General features: G+C 42.5%; 1 protein-coding gene across 2 annotated transcripts in view; it reads left to right on the forward strand.

Moving 5' to 3' along the window:
• The window catches only part of Tnfsf8 (TNF superfamily member 8), a 28,752-nt gene extending 17,064 nt beyond the window's left edge, over positions 1-11,688 (forward strand). Inside the window, exons 3-5 of one of the 2 annotated variants that reach the window (XR_010051238.1) lie at positions 4,462-4,533; positions 5,912-7,452; positions 8,334-11,688. Coding sequence is in view for 1 of the 2 variants with exons in the window: in XM_003479143.4 (XP_003479191.1) it covers positions 4,462-4,533; positions 5,912-6,306 (467 nt within the window). In the remaining variant the exon portion in view is untranslated. Of the gene's footprint in view, positions 1-4,461; positions 4,534-5,911 lie in introns of both variants that reach the window. The other variant, XM_003479143.4, reaches the window with a different exon arrangement.
• The last annotated feature ends 8,171 nt before the right edge of the window (positions 11,689-19,859 follow it).

Raw genomic sequence — 19,859 nt, forward strand, 5'->3', positions numbered from 1 at the left:
GTCTCTAGCTATGTGGGGTACTGGCTGCTTGGCACCCATAGTCTCAAATGGCACATCTTGTTGATTATTGCTACCCGCCCATCAGTGGTATGGTAAGAAGTGACAGGTGCAGTGCTAAAAGTCTCATCTTGAACCCACGTGATCATTTTGCCATGCTTTGAGTCTTCCTTGTCTTTGCGGGGAAGATACTGTAGAGCTGACACTCAGACCACCTGTCTTCTAGCTGGAATGACCCCTGCAGTTTCTTATGCCACAGCCGAGCTGCCCTAAGTACTGATGCATCTTTATGGTGAGTTGATTGTCCTGACTTGTGATTTGGCAGCTTTCCTCACAGATGCCTGCAGTCATCTACTGGCATCTTCCCACAAGCCAGAACCAGGAGGGCTCATTAGTGCTTGTTTTCTCAGCACCTCCAGCTGTTTTGACAGATCTCAGCTCCAGTGTCTGCTGTGACTCTGAACCCACTTCTTGTACTTAACCCTCCCTGCTCCATGGAAAAACTGAAAGACAGAAATAAATCCCTGGACTAGGAATCTGCAACCCTGTGCTCTGCGCCCAGCTCTGCCACTTACTCACTATGGGACCTAGCAACAGCTTCTCTCTGGGTTCAGTCTTCTGAGTCATAAAGCTTAACACAGCATGTGATGTTCCTTTCGACCAAACATTATGGAATCTCAAGTTAGGGTTTGGTTTTAAGGTTACCATAATCCTGAGCTTCTAGACCAGGATTCTTTCAGCTACTTCTCACTATGTCTTTTCCCCCCTATCTCTCTCATCAGTAGGATTTTATTGGCATACCTTCCTTTCCTGTCTTCTAAACAGCATCAAAGAGAAGTCCATGATCCTTCTAGAAAAGGCCAGAGCTTGGAGACAAAACTACAGTATATAATCGCTGTGCACCTGAAGGCTTTGACCTCAGAGAAATTCAGAGTGCTCCAATTACTCAGAAGACAGAATGCCTCTATTACTAATTTGCTGGATGACTTAGAATCAGTCTTCTTGGAGGCAGGTGGTTATGTGTTCCCACACCCGGACCAGAGATTGTCTCAGGAAACTTCTAACAACCATGCAGCATAACCAGCCTACTCATAACTTACACTGTCCCCAGAGCTAGAAGGTTCTGTTCTATCACTGTGAGTATCTGAAGAATCGGAACAGTCTCCTACCTGTGGTAGAGCAATATGTCCACAGAAGAGTCAGAACTGGGCCTGGCCTGCCCCTCTCTATGTCCACCTCATCAGTCCCAACAGTAGAGAACTGAGTCCGTTTCACCTTCTAGAACGAGCTAGAAAGGGCCTCTGTGTTATCAGGCCACCCCAATCTCCATGTGGATAGGGAAACTAAAGGCCATAAAGGGGAAATTCCAGGATTCTGACTCTCAGGCCAACTCAGCCACTATCTGCACATGGCTCGTATTTTTCACACTTTCACGTTCTGTTTCTCAGATTGAGCCCACCAGACACCCCACTGAGCTGGACAACAAGAGAAGTAGGATGTGTTTTGGTCTCTATGCACCTGGTCCTCAAAACTCTAGGGACATTGCAAATTCCAGCTGCTCATAGTACCAGCTATTAGATAGGTCCTCTACCAACGACTCCTCCTTTACTTCATACCAAAAGGGAAGGGCACGTCATGGACACCCAGGCAGTGAGGAACCTCGAACTACATGGCTGGTGATCCTCAGTGTTATCAAGCTCTTGACGAGTCTCACAGCCCCCAAAGCAGCACATCCTACCTTTGAACAGCACTGACGAGACGAACACTTGCACTTCCAGCTCTGTGACTTATGTGTGACTTGGGAGTTCTCATTGTAGATGTTAACATGGCCTTACCTGAGAAATGGGATGCAAGCAGTGCTAGCTTTTAGCTGGGGACTGATTTTCTTCTGCTCCCACTCAGGGACTCAGGCTCCCACCCGGGCCTTGACAATGAGGCCACACTGTCCCCACTGGCACGCCTGTCACATACTAAAAGACGGAGACTGCCCTTCTCTGAGTCTTCTCCACTTCTCCCAACAGCCCAATTCCCTTAACAGCTCTTCTTGTGTCCCCTACCTGAATGCCACTTGTTCCATTGTTCTATGCTCTCTTTCTTTCTTCCTTTCTTCCTCCTCCCACCATCTCTTTTCTCTCTTTCTTTCCTTCTCTCCATACTGAGGCACTGAGGAGTAAACCCAAGGCTATTGTCCTGAGCTGCATATATACCCAACCAGTTCTTTAAAAAAGATTTTTGTTTTCATTTTGAGACAAGGTCTCCCTAAACTGCTCAAACTTGCAATCCTCCTGCCTCAGCCTTTCAAAATGCTGAGATTACAGGCATGTGCCACCATGCTCTGCTGGCATTATCGTTCTTAAAAGGAGCTGCCTTTGTTTTTCCTTTAATTTGAAACTCCCCATAACATTCGTTAAGCAAAACTAACATATGCCATGCCATTTGACTTCAGGAAACGCAAATACTTCAAAATAAGGGTTTTTTTTCCATCCTTGGGTTTCTCAGAATTACAGCTGAGGTTACCCCTCTGAACATGTGAAGATCAAAGAGGAAAAACAACACAAGAAGCTGTGTGTAAGAGACAAGCCCAGGCTTGTGTTTCTGCTTGCTGGTAGCCTCTCACTTGATGCAGGTACCATGCAAGTGACACAGTGCCGGTGGCCTTCAGCCAATGGCCGGAGCCTGATTTTCCTCATCCTGCCATTAACCTGGCCTGTAGCCTGGGGGGAAGGAGGCCTGGGGGAAGCCCAGTCAAACATTCCTGTTCACCTCACTCATGCTCTGAGTACAAAGCTGGACTCCACGGAGGGGAATAAAAGGGACGGACAGCTGATCTGTGAGCAGACATACATAGTGCACCCTCTAGCTGGGGCTGTGTGGACAACAGTCTCTACCCTGTGAGCTCATGGCCTCATGGAAGGGCAATCAAGGAAGGGCAGAGGAGGTATCCTGGGATGACTGCTAGGCTGTGTTTCAAATGGCAATGGGCTTGAGGAATGTGGGGGTTTCATGTAGAGGGAACAGGAGAAGTTGTCTAAGCGGAGTGACAAATCAACAGAGTGTGTTCCGGGCACCTCAAACCCCCAAATGCTGGCACCATAATCAGCAATTCACTCAGTCATTACAGTCACAGCCTGAATTTGCATCTCCACCCTATCAACAACTAGCTATGTGAATGCGATCAAGTCACGGGCTGTTTTAAAGCCGTGGCTTCCTTGTATATAAGACAGAAATAGTATACAAGGGTAACTGTGAAAACCAAGTGAAATGCTGCACATAGTATGTGAACCAAGTGCCTAGATATAGACATTGTGCAACACCTATTAGTAATTATTAACATTACTGTCACTGCTGTGCTGCTGGTGAAGATTACCACTGTTAGGACTGAGAGTAAAAGGGGTCTGCAGAGTCTGGCAGGGGTCAGGACGCACAAGGGTCGTGGATACTGTGAAGAGGAGCTCAGACCTGATCATATAAAAAAAAGCAGAAAGGGATGCCAGGCAAAAAGAGCCAGGCACCCCTGCCTCTCTGCAGTTCCTTCTGACTGATGTTCTCTGCTCAAAATGGGAGGCTGGGCCGCGAGGATTCTGGAAGAGTAGTCGCAGTCCACGAGGAGACTGAACTGTGTGATTCTGCTTCTACTCACCCCGTGCCTGTGGGCAGGCTGTGGCGGTAAACGCTCTGTGTGAGTCAAGGAAGATAAGGATTAAGACTGCCCTTCCTTCTGTTGGGGATGCATGCAGCAATAAGCTCACTCAGACAGCAGAGGGAACTCTTCACTCAACTGTCACCTGCTCCGAATCCCCACAGAACTGTGAGGACCAAGAGGAACTTTCTCCAGCCTGGGCAGAGTCATGTGGGAGGTTGTGAGCCCAAACATGTTACTCAGAGAGCAAATGCACGAGGGTGTGGCTACCCAGGTATGAGAGCCTGTGGCTGCTGTGTCTCTGCTGGGTGGACTGAATGGTCATCTCTAGTGACCTCATCTAACAATGTTAGATGACCTCAATCTAACAATGGTCAGGTTGGAGACCACCCAGTTTTATAGATAGGGAAGCCAAGTCTCAAAGCAAAGGAGAGATTTGTTCCAAATACTATACACTGAGTTCACAAGTCATCACAGAAAATGTATCATTCGGTTCTTCACATACAGAATAGTTACTATAATAAGAAAAAACTCAGCTATCATCCCTGGTGAAGATACTAAAAATATGTTTATTTCTTGAATGCTCTCCTTGACCCTCCCAAAAAAGCTCCAGATAGTAGGCTTCTTGTGAGATATTGTCATCTTTTGTCTCTTAAAGCTGAGTGCAAAGAGGCTTTTGTCTTTGTTACCTAACAAAATGGCCTTAAAGAGGAAACTTGACCTCTGGAATCAGATTTACATTTCCAGAAACTTACATTTCCACCAGCTTTCTTGACCTTGAACTGGTTAACCCTGAGAACTATGTTTGATCTCTTTGTTTCTAGGAAACTGCTCAGATGACCTCTTGTGTATCCTGGAAAAGGCTCCATTCAAGAAGTCAAGTGCCTATCTCAGAGGTCAGTAACCAACTCAAGGACATGAGAACTCCTTTCTGTGCCCTTTCAGTCACTTTTAAGCCAGAAGATCCATTGAGAGCCCAGGACTGGAGGGAACCTGCAAATGTCTTCTTCTGTATAGTTGAATATTCTTTTATAACTTGACCTTGCATACTTGCAAGGCAGGGGCAAGTGTTACAGTCCCAAGCTACAAGGCTGCTCTTTCTTCAGCCCCTTTCTCCCTTCTAACTGCTCTCCCCACCACCCTGCCTCTTCTGCACCTCCACCACCTTTCCTACTCCTACATACCAGCCTTAACCAAGTGCACAGCCCAAAGCAAGGGAAGAAGGCTGTTAATCTCCATGAAACTATCCACAAGGGAACCACAAAACTGCCTTGTCCCCAGAATGACAGCTTAATGAACATGTTGACACAGTTCACATTGCAGTGTGCTTTTTGCACATTACAGTGTGCTTCACGTAAGTGGTCCTCATAAGTGAAGCCACAAGAGGCACTTACATGGCCAAAGGATGAGGTACGGAGGAGGTGGCCAAGATTCTCTGAACAGCCATTCTGCTCATTTTAAAAATTCAACTTTGCAGTTAGATTAGTTCTTACCTTTCAAGTGAATGTCCATGAGCTTTAAAGGGAAAGTATAAAAGCGATTAAAACAAACGTGCCAAGGTTCCCAGTTCTGAAGGCATCCTTAATAAGTAGTGCTAAATTTCATTTGTTAGGACTCAGAGACAAGCCTTCTGACACAAACACGTCTGCTCGGCGGTTCTGCTAGGCATCACAGATGACAGAGCTCCCTCCTGTACGCACGATGGCCTATGCAACTGTGCCAGGCTGCCCTTTAAAAAAAGATAGCATCCAGAATCTCAGATGATAACCCACAAAAAGATATATCTGAATATGAAAGTTAATGGAGATTCTCCTGGGCAACTTGATAAGTGGTTATTAACTGAACAATATTAACTGTCCTATCTCTGATACTTTCCGTAACACAGACCAAATAGCAGCAGTTCACTGACTGTTCATCTGTAATAAGTGAACACGATAATGCTCACTTTGTGCAGAATACAGTTCAGGAGCTTATAGTATAACAAGTAAGAGACTAATCAGCATAATAAGACAGTAAGATAATAATAACAAGGTAGTACCATATGTTTGACCCTTTGTCTTTGGGCCTTGGAGAAAAGGAAAAGAGGTGGTTTTCTAGCTGCGACTTCAATAAACAGACCAAGAAGGTGTAAACGAAAGGTACTCAGGTGACTGGTGCAACAGGTACACTGCCAAAGATAAAGCTGTTGAATGGGAATCTTGAGTAAAGATGGAGTTTTCCAATCTGCAGATAAAATCTGGTTAATAATTCTTCTTTTCATGCTTTTCTTCCCAGTGTCAAAGCATCTCAACAGTACCAAGATTTCTTGGAACCAAGACGGCATTCTCAACGGAGTCCGATACCAGGATGGGAACCTGGTGATTCAGTTCCCAGGCTTGTACTTCGTCATTTGTCAACTGCAGTTTCTTGTGCAGTGCTCAAATCAGTCCGTGGACCTGAAGTTGGAACTTCTTGTCAACACGAAGGTCAAAAGACAGGCCATGGTAACAGTGTGTGAGTCTGGAATACAAACTAAAAATATATACCAGAATCTCTCACAGTTCTTGCTGGATTACTTGCAGGTCAACACCACCATATCGGTCACAGTGAATAAATTCCAGTATGTGGATACAAACACCTTTCCTGTTGAGAATGTGTTATCCATCTTCTTATACAGTGGTTTAGACTGAACAGCTTCTCCTGGACTGCAAGATGAAAACAACTCTCTACCAAACAGTACTTCATCTATCCAAACACTGGGACAACAAGAAAACGTTAGAGCAAAACAGAAACCACAAAACATATTAAATAATATACTCACTCTCCTTCTGTCTCTTGGAAAAGTACTTATCAGGGTTTAAAAATGAAGTATCTTTTTAAGGAACAAAGTGCCACAGTGTGGCGATAAAACCCCATACGGCAATCAGAAGGGGTTGGATTGCCCCAGCCAAACTAATAATTCATTGCTTCACTCTGACCCATTCCTTCTCCTTGCTGGAGCTCAGACTCCAGGCCTAAAAAAATTGGGGACTAAGTGTGAACCTCTCCAAAATCCATTTCACTTCATAATATCTGTGAGCTGAGACTCCAAGCAGAGCTCTAGAAGCTCCCAACCAAATGAAGGTATAACACATCGATATACAACAAATGGTATCAGCGACAATCGACTGAATGTCACCGCAGCAGGTCAGAATATGGTGACAAGGTTCAGGATGCTTTCCAGAGTGACCGTGTATGTTCAACACACCGTCTATTCATTTGTAGTGATCAAGGCAACACTGTCATTTAGCCAGGGACCAGCTGCCATTCCCTGCATGAGATACATCTGTCCCCTGCTTCAAACTCCTCTCAGAAAATCAGTTTTCCAGAGGGCTTATGAGTCCCCAGAAAAAGCCCTCAATAGACAATGATGACTTGAAAACAGCAAGAAGAACTTCTGAGCAATGACATCCTTCTATCCTGACGTAGGCTGCTGTGTGGTTTGTCCAGAGTCATCAAACTTGACACTGCTGCATTCGCTTTGAAGAAGCATCTTACCTGGTGAAGTACTTCAATGAACCCTCTGGCTCAGAGTGGAAGCCTCTGAGGTTTTTGCTTCAGGAAGAAAAGAGAGACCCTCCACTGCTGTGCAAAAATACCAAAAGAAGTAAAATTCCATTTTTCTCAAGGAAAAGAAAGGATTGAGAATGCAGCAAGGTTTGTTACAATCTAGAAAATATTTAAAGAAAAGGATGAGAGGGGCTTGGAGAAACAAGAACACCTCAGGAGAAATGTTAGGTCACAAGCTGAGCAGTGCATTATGGCATCGTCCTCCTAGGTCTCATCATAAATTCTCGGTAAGCCTGCTAGGCCTTTAACTTTCTGTGAGTAGATTCTTTGGGAGGATCAGACTTTGGAAAAGGTGGTGAATCCCACAAGCCAAGTGCTATGTGGTCAGAACACAGGCAAATTTATAGAAAAAAAAGCTAGAGATAAGGAAACACCTGGGTCTGGATTTGTATATTAACTGAACAGCACAACAGAATCTTGATTAAATCAACTCACACATTCTTGATGGTAACTGGAGCCTAAGTGCATGCAAACTAAGCAAGCATTCTACCCTCTCACAGCCTAACTCTGGAAAGATCCCATTCTCATTTCTAGCTGTTCTCTGAGCAAAAGTACCTGACTTTTGTAGCATGAGGGTTGCCTAATTTCAATCTGTCTAGCAATGCTCAGAAAAATAGTTGCTAAAGACACAGGGGAGCATCATTTAAAAGATTAATCTGTCTTTTTAAAAAAAGAAGACAATTACCAAAAGTCAAGTGGTAAAAGCAAAGAAAATGGACAACCCAGAAAGTGTAAAACTAGATTCTGTTACTCTGGAAGGTTAACCAGATCTTGGAAATTTTATGAGTTAATGACACTTCTATGTAAGTGAAACAGGTCACTTTTCTTACTGGAAACGTGGCTACCTAAAGCATGTATCTCTTTAGTGAACACTGAACTTGACCTCACAGGCTGCCCTCTTCCCTTCCTCTCACACTCCAACCCCAAAGCATACACAACACACACACACACACACACACACACACACACATATAAACACACACACCTCATTATACTCGCCAAACTTACAGAGAAAAGTGAGGGATGAGTTGATGAAAAATAACAAGCTCAATGTAGACTAATGTCTTTCTGCCCCTGGAAAAAATCACACGACTTTCTCTATATTCAGGAACGTCATTTTCACCTGAATTCCCATCACCCACTGATGCCTCCTGTTCCTGCACTATCTCATTCCTCCTCAGAATTTCCCAGTCACAAAGACAGTGGCTCGGTGTATGGCTGGGTGCTCAGAAAGGGTTTGGTATGAACAAGCAGAGAAAGAAGGAAGTACCAAGGGAAGCGGTGTAGCATTTACCAAATAAGAGAACTTTCCAAAATCTTGGGATTCCCTGTAAGTATTCCAGCTCAATGAAATTTTAAAAGGAGGATAGAGAAGTCACTTGAGAATCATCTCTGGAATGTTCCAGAGAGATCAGCAAAGCCAATGGATTGCTATTGGATGGAATACCCATGGAGAACACATATCTTGAGGCTTCCCCAGAATGTGCACTCCACCTCCCGGCCCTCACTGACCTTGACTGGACTCCTCTTATGGCTTTTCTATAATTTCTCAGCCCTACATGGAAAAGTTCCCAGCAACCAGCAATGTTCTCTGGCCCTCCCTGCTCCACCTCCACTCTGAGATCATCGTTCTACTTGAGACACAGAAGGTCCATGTTTTCTATAGATTTGTCACATGATCAAATCCCAGAAAATGGTTAAAGTTCCACCACATTTAAATTATATTATGACTCTCAGAAAGAAACTATGATAAAGCCAATATGTTTTCCAATAAAGTAGAACTTTTTTTTAAATTTGAAGTTATGCATATATGCATGTGTATATGTGTAAGTATATATATATGTGCTTTTATACATACGTATGTGTATATATATATGTATATATGTATGTGCATGTATGGTGACTTCCTGACTTAGGAACAAGTTCTGTTCTAGGAGAACAGCTGTAAGTTAGGGTTAGGGTTAACATAGTGCGTCTTACACACTTTTGACATAAGTATATACGAATATATAATGTAAAGCATAAAAAACCAAACACACACAAAAGACTGTACACTATTGCACTGTACAGTAAGCAACAAAAGCACAGCTGTGACAATGTCCAGCTACTTCCATGTGTTCATGTCTGTAAATGTTTGTAATGCAAGGTCCATTCTTAGCTGTGAAAGTTCACAGCTTGAATGTTTGTAAGGCAGGAACTTACTGTATATATTTTCCCCTAGTCATCTGTTTAAGGGAAGTTCGGGGAAGAAAGCTTGATTCTTGCTCTGGTAATTGCAAGTTTTATATATGCTTATATTTATTTTTAATTAAGAAGAAAATAGAAAATAATATTTCTTCAGTACTTCATCAACTTATTTAATAACTGTTAATATTTTTCTATATTTCCTTCTGCTTGTCTTAAAATAATCCATAGAGAGCTAAAATCTCACCCTTCTATCCATCTCCCTACTTGCTATCCTAAGATTGTATGACATTGCCAGAAGTTTGTCGACACCCTTCATTTTTCTAATCTTATATTTGTTTTATTGTAAGAAAATATAATACAAAATTTTGTGTGGCTTTGAAATGTTTAATAAACAATATCATACTTCATATAACATTTTATGCCTTGCACTTTTCACATGACATTAAACTTTTGAAACTTATCTGAATTAATAGATATAGCGCTAGCTCATTATTTAAATGCTATGTATTTCATTGTTTGAATGCACTATTGTTTGTCTCTATGCCTAGGAATAAACGTGTAATTTGCTTTCCAATTTTTGTTATTCAGCACAATGCTTCAGTGACCACATCTTCTTACACAACTTCCACCTTTTGTTGCCATTTTTCTATACAACAAAACAAAACTCATAAAATGAGTGCTCCTGGAAAAATATAAATAGTGCCCCAAGGCTGTGGGGTTAATCAGAGCTGGTGAGGGTTCACGTTTCCATGATCATAGCTTGTGTGATCTGAACTCTGGAGGCTCTTCCCACGTCTGCCAAGTATTACTATGGTCTGCTTAACTATCAACACTTCCACCCCAAGTGCCAGTGACACATGCCAAGGGCCACTTTATGATGCTGAGTTGTCTGTGCTTTTAAAACAAAACTTTGAAAGGCATTCTGGTTTTTCTGGATCCACTTCTGTTTCTGGAGAGTGAGTATGAATCAGAATGTGCTTACATGACAAACAGTGCTCAGAAAGAGATTCCTTCCATCAAAGTCCTAATGTCCACGTGTCTCAGTTATAGCCTAGATTTCTTTCTCTTTGGGCTCCCCAGTCTCTCTTCATGTACTCCCATAAATGTAAGTGACCTCTTCTTTCCAATAACTGTAAATATGCATGAGGTGATCAAAAAATACAGTGGGTATTTGAAAAATTCATTACAGCAAAACATGTATTGCTATTAATACCCCCTCAAAATGCTCCCTGTCTTCTAACACTCCTGTCTCCTCATTCTTGCAACTTTATGAAGCATCTCTGAAGGCGCTTTTTCATGAGGGCCTTCATGTATCAAAAATATAGTGAATGTTGTTGCTGAATACCGTCCAACAGAAAGTCAGGCTCATGACACCATGACAGTGTGGGAGAAACTACCCCTTCCCATGAAGTAAGCTCTGCTATGCTGATGGGAAAGAGGCTGAGCCCGAAGAGGATGTATGCCTTCCCATGAAGTAAGCACCACCGTGCTGATGGGTAAGAGCCTCAGCCAGAAGAGAAACTACACCTTCCTGGGAGCCAGCAAGTGGGCAGGCTAAAAATGGTAAAGGGTCCCCCCACCCCCCAAGCCCCCACCCTCACGGCTGCTGCTGACTCGGAGGACTCAGGATGTGATGACAGCAACTGAGGGAAAGGCAGTAGCTCAATGCTTGTATTGCTTGGTTGACTGCAGGCCTGGGCTGGTGGTCTGGGCATCTGCTTGGAGGAAGGCAGTGTGCATTGTGTCAACCGCGGGGGATTTCCTCCTGTCTTGTTTTTGAAATCCAATGTTTTGTTCCATTTTACTGTTTCATTTTATTCCTGCCTCTGGTAACCTAAGCAATTATTTTGAAGGTAACAATGTGTAGTCTTTTTCTCACTGTTTTCATTTGTTCCAATTTATTGTTTTGTTTTATTCGATGTTATGTTTTGATTGGTTTTATTCTGTGTTGTTTTGTTTGATTTTGCTATGTCTAATGGAATGGACAACTGTGGTGAAGACAGCAAAATATATTACGATAGCCATTATTGATTTTCTGTGGTCCTGTTTTGAAGTTCTGTACCACTTTAGCTGCTGAGTTTTGATTGGTTTTATTTTGTTTTGTTGGGTTTTGTTCTCTTTAAAGTAAATAAATTTTTTTAATTTAAAAAAACAGGGACAGGGGCTGGGGATTTAGCTCAGTGGCATAAGCGCCTGCCTTGTAAGCAGGCAGTCATGAGTTCGATCCCCGGTACCGATAAAAAGGAAAAAGACAAAAAAAAAAAAAAAAAAAAACAGGGACATTGGATTGTATTCACCCTGTTCACCAGGTCTGGCACTGTGCAACCTCTGGCTCATCTCCAAAGTCAAAATGACCATGAAAGTTAAACATTCTGAATCAGTTCCAGATATCAAGGCAGGTGTGATCATGCAACTCGCAAAAGAAGACTTTAGGACTGCTTCAGAGGTGGCCAGAACAATGAGACAAGGGTGTTGAAACAAGGAGGATTACTGACATTAATGTCATTTACTTAATAAATGACTTTGTAAAAAAAAATTAAACACTTACTGTATTTTTCAACAACATCTGCTATCCGCAGCTTTGACTTTCTTGTAAAACCCTATTCGAATCACCTATTGGAATCTTCCCAGAGTTCTCGCTTGAGACTTTGCAATGAAGACTGCAAAGTGCAGTGGACTTACAGCTTTTTTTTTTTTTTCTTTCTCACCATGGTGCAGAGGCAGAGACACCTTGCGCTGACAGGAAGGATGAAGAAAAATATCTTTTTCTACCACCTGAATCGACTTGACACTGCTCTCCTCAGTCACATGCTGTCACTTGCAAAACGCTCTCTCAGTTTGCCTTTCTCTGCTCTGGATGTTGCAAAGCTAAAAATGTACATTTCTTGTTGGCTTGCAGCTCAGGATCTAGTATAATAGAGCCTGAGACGCGCAGGATTTGGCGATATTTGTTTCAGCCTGCAAACACAGCTGTACAGTCACTTACTTTTCCATAGCTGCACTTTCAAAAATTCCCATTGTCCAGCTGCTAGCTTCATAGTCGAGGCAAGTCTAGGCAGAAGGGAAAGGAGCATCCATTCTGCTACCATAATCTGTTGCAGAAGTGTTTTGGTCCTAGCTGTAGCAGCTTCCTGCTTGTAGTGGTTTCCTGTTCTCCATAATAATGCTATAATTCTAGAAAGTCTAGCTTTCTGGTGGCAACACTGTTGAAGAGACAGCTGTTACCATGGCCTCTCAGACTAGGAGAGGCTTTGAAAGTTGTTACTGAGTTAGCTGTGTGGCATATGCCTGTAATCTGAGGGGCTGAGACAGAAAGATCATAAATTCAAGTCCAGCCTGAGAATTTAGGGACTTAGTGATAGTGTCTCAAAATTTTAAAAGGGATATTGGCGCTGGGAGTGTAGCTCAGTGCAAAGTCTCTGGTTCAATTAGTACTGAAAAAACAAAGTCACTCCTGAAAGGTTTATCTATTTCCTCATTCTTCTTAACAATTTTACAAGCCATTTAAAACTCCATGATAAATCCCTTACTGTGTCAGAGGGATCTCTGCCTCTGATCCCTCATGGGTACTACACCAATATATACAAGTGACTCCATGAAACTCACCTCAAACTCATTTCTATTCTTCTCCCAAATCTCATGGACTATCTCAGTCTTCAATGATCTTTCTTCTCCTTTCTTATCCGGTTGACATCTCACCAATCCTTCCAGTCTCCAGCTCCAGCCACCCTTAACTCACTCCTACTCTCAGTACATCCTAACTAATGTCTTATTTGCAGCCTCACTCCTTAAAAATCCATCTCCAAACAACAAGATTAACTGTTCATTGTCCTGGGGATTGGTAGTATTGACGATCATGTATCAAGTTCTTACAGTTTATGCATTTTCCATATACTCACACATTCAACCCTTACAGCAGTTTTATGCAGTAGGCATTATTAACCTTGACTCCAGTCAGGAACATAAGTGCCCCAGACACCAGATAGCATGGCCAGGAAGAGGCAGAGCTACGATTCAGGCCCAGTTTGTCTTCTCAGAGTCCCTGCTCCAGTCACATGAGCACAACCTCCCCAAATCAAAGTTCCTTCTACCAGGTCCCTCCCCATATCAATCCTGTGCATCTCTCCAGCTCATGTCCACATCCAGATGCCTGAACTTTTCATTCAAATTACATTGAATTTTTTTTCAGCTTCTCTCATGTTTTCCTTTTCCACCAGCTGTTTGCAGATGTTCTTTTTCTCACGGATGGAGTATGTTTCACTGTTTTCTGTCTGATTAACCCTTATCATTGTTCTGATCTCCATTCCAATATTGCCTTCTTATAAATACCTTCTGAACTCTTTTGATCCTATCTAACTCCTTTTTATCTCCTTCCATGTTCCTTCATCCTTTATGGCAGAGCACTTCATGGGTCACTTGTATTCTCCCTACAGCTCGTCTTTAATAGTCAAACTCTCAGAGATTGGAATCCCATTGACCTAATTCACAGCACAGTGCCTGCCTGGCAAGCATGAGGTCCTGAGTCAATTTCTGGTACCAAAAAAAAAAAAAAAAAAAAAAAAAATTCCTCATACACGGCATAGTTCCTACAGGTAAATATTTCCAAATAAATGGTTGAAAAGCCACTTAAGGCAAAGATCCACTTTAGGGGAAAGATATCACATAAGTCACCCACTACTATCCTCCCAAAGGGAAAAGCAATTCTACAAATCATAGACAACTGAATAAAACCCACCATTTTGGGGTTTTTTTGTTGTTGTTGTTTGTTTTTGTTTTTGTTTTTGTCTTTTTCCTTTTTATCGGTACCGGGGATCGAACTCACGACTGCCTGCTTTCAAGGCAGGCGCTTATGCCGCTGAGCTAAATCCCCAGCCCCAAACCCACCGTTTTTATCAGAAATGATTTTCAGCACTCAGGAGAGTAAGAATGTTTGGTACAGAAAGATGGAATTTTTCAAAAAGCAGGATCTACTTGTGCTGAGAACTTTGCAGGGAAAAGGGCAAATCTTCATTTACTTTTTAGCTCCTTTTGAGAGGAAGATGCAGCATATTTGCGATCTAATCCATTTGTGTCCCTTTCCCTCGGCGATGGCTATCTACAATCATTTTGTGATTAGAAACAAGGCTTGAGGATGTGGCTTAGGAGGACAGGCTTTGCCTGGTATGTGGGAGGCCCGAGGTTCCATTCCCAACACCACAAAAGAAGAAGATGAAGATGAAGAAAAGTAAGAGTAAGAAAAATCATGAGATTTCTACCCTTTAAAAGTTTAAAACAAACTTTGGTGTACTTTGCCATCAACGTTTTAAAATTCTGAAATCTCAAGCCACTTCCTTGATCAATTAGAGCCTCTGGAGTTAGAACCCAGGTGTCAAGATTATTTTAAACTCCCAAATTTGAAAGCAACTTTACAAGTTAGTGGTTTAAAGTCTTGCTGTTTAAAGTGTGTCCTGCCTGGGTGGTACACACCTGTAATCCCAGCACTAGAGAGGCTGAGGCAGGAGGATCACCCTGAGCCCCAGACCAATCTGGGCTACATAATGAGTTCAAGACCAGCCTGAACTACATAACAAGATCCTGTCTCAATAAAATCAAAACATAAATAAATTGTTATCCTGATGTGTGGCATACAGACTCAAACTGAAACAGAACCTGCATTTTCACAAGGTTTGTAGGAGATCCTTGAGCACATCACAGTACTGGTTTCCATGACTTTCCTTAGTGGAGAAGAAAACTTAGACTTCATTCCCCCAAGCTCATTTTCTCTAAGATTCATTTAGTAAATGGATTATCCTTTCCCTCTCTGCTACTTATGCAAATGTGAGGGTCTAGACACTGTAGAAAGTATCATTAAATCAGTGTGTTGCTATTTATCTGTAACATCGCCAAATTTTTTTAAACTTGCTTTCTCTTTCCCTCTCTCTCCCTCTCCATCTCTGTCTCTGTTTCTCTGTTTCTCTGTCTCTCTCTCTTTCATTTAGGCAAGAGCTTGGACAAGAATCTAGCCAGGATGTTGCAAGTTTTGGATAGAGTTCAGCTGTTTGAGTGGGGGAAATGTTTTCTCTTTCCCTCTCTCTCCCTCTCCATCTCTGTTTCTCTGTCTCTGTTTCTCTGTCTCTCTCTCTGCCTGTCTCTCTGTCTCTCTCTCTCTCTCTCTCTCTCTCTCTCTCTCTCTCTCTCTCTCTCTCTCTCTCTCTCTCTTCTTCATTTAGGCAAGAGCCTGGACAAGAATCTGGCCAGGATGTTGAAAGTTTTGGATACAGTCCAGCTGTTTGAGTGGGGACTGTACTTTCCCTGCAGCCAAAGTAAGAGAGAACAAGTCTGGAGATGGTAGAAGAGAAAAAACAGTATCCAAGGCATTTGGACTTTTAAGTGTGTATCCTAGTTGAAGTAACTGCTGACACTTTGGCCTTGGAAAACCATAGAAATCCTCTACACTTAAGTTTCCTCAGCTGTAACATGAAATTGCTCTTTCTCAAAGTTTTTGGGAGAAGAAACATACCACATACCAAACTTGAAAAATATGTAGCTATGAATATTTTATTATACTGAGCATATGTGAAGGAGTTTGCATGGAAATGAACAGAAAAAAAATAAATCAATGCAAGTTTGAGAGGAACGAAGGTATCTCAAACATACGAAGCCTGTTTCCAGCCACATCTGGAAAAAATAGCCATGGGACCAAAAAGGTCTCCTGGAGGGGATAAGCCAAGTGACTGTTGGGGTGATGTAGTACTGGTAGGGTTCTCTCCCTGTGTCTCATTCAAAGCAGCACAGGACACACTGGAAATGAGCACTTTGCCCACACAGAAAGAATTACTGCAAAGGGTAGGATCCGTCTGTGAGTCAATACCTAGATTTCAGTGCCTGACATGAAGTTAGCACTCTGGAAATGTGACTCTGATGAGAAGCAAGCCAAGCCCATCAGCTAATCTAGCTCAGGATATGAAGGCTGCTCCTCCTCCACAAACAGGAGCTCCGCGTGAAAACCAGCTGAAGCATTTCAACATTGTATTCCCACGGGTAGGACCACTGATGACATAGCAGTTATGACCGCCTGACTGCCTCCAGCTCACACACCCATTTCTCCTTACCAGCTGACCTGAAGCAGTCAGCATCAAGGGCAGGAGTCAAGGGAAAGGAAGGCCACATTCATCACAGAGGCTGCAAAAGAAGAGAAGGAAGCCACAGTGCTCAGGGAAGCTTTGTTCCCATTCTCACTGCACACCTACCCACACAGCCCTCCTTCCATGCTCCTCTTTCATGGATTATCTTATGATTCATTAAACAGCTTTATGCTACTTGTGTGCGCATCATTGCTAATATCTGTTGGGTTCCAGGCATCACACCCCAGAAATCATAGCCTACTTTGTTCTTGCAATACCTTAGGAGAGAGATGCAGAGACTGTAACTCCCAGCTCCATAGTGCTATGGAGCAGGGTGCAGAATCATGAAGAAATGTGAAGGCATGGCCAACTGTAAGCAGCTGGTAAGCTTACAAGCCAGGACAGAGCTCTTTGGAGGCTGGCTCCAGTGCCACACCCCCAGTCACAATATATAGCAGTGCTCTGAGGCCACTTGACATTGTCCAAGGTGAATCCCTTATCCGCAAAATCCTGCTCCAGCTACCATCTCAGCATGGTTCACTGGACCTTTTTTCATAAAATTTCAAGTCAAATGTTACTTCTTAATAATCATTCCCAGGCTAAATTAGACATGCCACCCACCGGGGGCCATGGTGCCCTCACCTTCACCCCCAAACACACTGTACTCTAATAGTACCACCACCCATTTGCCTCTGCTGTTATTCCGTGCATTTCCATAGGAGCAGCAGCAGCACACCTGTCCTGACACTGTCTACTGAGCACAATGTGTCTCCTTTACCATCATTCTGGCTTGACCCCACATTTCCATTCTTCTGCAGGCCCTGGGAAAGAGACATTACTGCCTTGGGACTCTACAATCCCTGAGCCCAAACCTGACCACTCCAGAAAAAGGATGCTTCTCTCCTTTGTCACAGTCAGCACTGCATGGGAAATCATGAACTTGATGATATGAGACACTTCAACTCAACCAATAGCCAAAAAACAGCTTAATCCCCACAGAAAGAATCAGCCAGACTGTTCTGTGATTTCGCCCTTTGGCACAACTCTTTCTGGCCCAAGACAAAGAGGGAAGTTTGACCATGTCCAGCCCAAAATGCCAGCTCATTTCCTGCCCAGAATTAACCACTTCCCAAAACGAATGCCCGTGTGAATATCAATTCATTTCAGGGGAAAATCCCTCCCCCACTTACCAGTCTGTCATCTTGCCCTATGACCCCAACCTGACAATCATCCAACACTGGCCCCTGTCCAGCCCCCCTCTCAGTGTGGTACCTTTTACAACTTTATGTGACTCACTCTTATCATCACCTTGTGATTCTAGGACAGTGCTTGACAAAGAGTGAGCATTTGGTATTTACTTCTCGATTAAATCAAAGACTGGATGAACACCATCTTAGATATCTCATAGCGCTTTTGAGTTTATGAGTTTATAGAATTGCTCTTTTAAGTGACCGGTTGGAGGACTAAGCTGCGTTCTTGTGTGCTAACAGCTAGAAAGACTGGGAGCCGCCAGTCTTCTGATTTCTATGCAGTACTATACTATGTTCTGAGGTCAGTAAGTTATAGTTCCAGAGGCCTCTGCCTAATATTGTAAATAGGGCACATACTTCTATAGCATAGCTGTGTCCATCACCCACTCCCAGGTCATGGCTGGGTGTGCACCACAGTGATAGAGGCTGCCCCGGAAGGCAAAATCTTGTGTGCTGCAAAACATCCTGTGTTGACTATTAGGGGTATTAGAGAAAATGTTCGCCTACTCGGCTTCATATTATTGATGATTCCGTGTATGTTTAGATTATGTACTCTTATCACACACATTTATGGACACACGCAACCTATAAATTCATCCACAAACAGAACATCCAGCCACTGCCCCATCTGAAGGTCTCAATACTCTCAGCTGTGAGACGGTGCCAAGTGTGTTGAAAGGGTGTACAGAAGGTGGCTGGGAGAGTTCAGCAAAGATTCTGTAAGCAAGCACACAGGCCTTAACCATGGACCTGCTATGTCTATCGTAGCAACATAAAGAAGGAGGAAAATGCTTCCAAAGCAAGTCCACCAAAACAATAAGAAAGAGTGTCTACCAGTTTTAGAAAGAGACAGAAAAATGGTGAAGAACAATAATTATAAGGTCATAATTTGGAGACCTTGTCTCAGAAGCAAAGGCCTACTCACCTTTACAATGAATCAGTTCAATGAATCAGTTGGCCGGCTTACAGGTTTTTTGCATTATTATCTTTATTTTTAATCTTGGTGGCTTGAGTTAGAAAAAAAAATTACCAAATGCTTTCTAATAACAGAAGCTTGGATTAGTCTTTGGCAATTGAGAGTGCTTTTGGTTAGGGAAAAAACAGGTTAATATACATTTTAGATACGTAAAAAAAAAGGAAGGGTTATGTCCTAAAAAGAGGTTAAGGATGTAGAGATTTGAATTTTTCTTAGTGATGAAAAGATTTTCTTTTAAAATTTTTTTCTAAAATATCAGTACAGGGCCGGGGACTTAGCTCAGCAGCATAAGTGCCTGCCTGGAAAGCATGAGATTGTGACTTCAACCCCCGGCATCAAACCAGCACCAGAAAAAAAAAAAAAAACAGGACAGAATGTACCACTCCAGAAAAATTATTGTCTGTTCTTCAATACATATAATTTCTCTTCAATCAGTTCTGTAAGTGAATGTAGATAGCACAGTGACTAGGAAGCAGATGAAAACTTGTCTTCTGTTTACACTACAAAAGAGAACTTAAGTGAATTCTACACGAATTACTAAGCCCAGTTCATGGCTATTTTCTAGACTGAATTTCTCAGACATCTGGAAATATACTATCAGACACCAAGACCTGGTCAAACATTATGCTAAACCACATAGCCGTGGGCAGGAAACATGGTAGGTGACCAATAAGGACAAGATATCATTATCTCTTTTTGAATCTCATGGTAACTAGTTATGAAATATTTGATTTGAACAAGAGTTGCAATCACTTTTCTCTGAAACTTCCTGTACTGAATTTTTTTCTTCTGGGCTGAAGCTCTTTTCCAGTTGAAATTATTCTACATTCTATGCAAATACTCGTCAAGTGAACTATGTACCTTCTGCATACGTGTAGACCTACTATGTATGTGTAAAATAATTAACTCAAGGACCCTTTTACATAGAGGATTAACAAGAGTGACGTGCTGTTTGAGAAAACACGTAACATGGGGGAGATCGTGAGACTTCAAAATTTAACAAGAATACTGACTTTCTCATGAATTTGAGCCAATTCAAGCTTTCATTGTTTCTAAGAACTTCTCGAATTCCAAACTATATAGAAATCGATAGCAAAGGAAATAATTCTAGCCCACAA

This window comes from Cavia porcellus, unplaced genomic scaffold (genome assembly GCF_034190915.1).
Source record: "Cavia porcellus strain 051 isolate PalLab524CR breed Dunkin Hartley unplaced genomic scaffold, mCavPor4.1 scaffold_1, whole genome shotgun sequence".
In the NCBI taxonomy this organism is placed as follows: domain Eukaryota; kingdom Metazoa; phylum Chordata; class Mammalia; order Rodentia; family Caviidae; genus Cavia; species Cavia porcellus.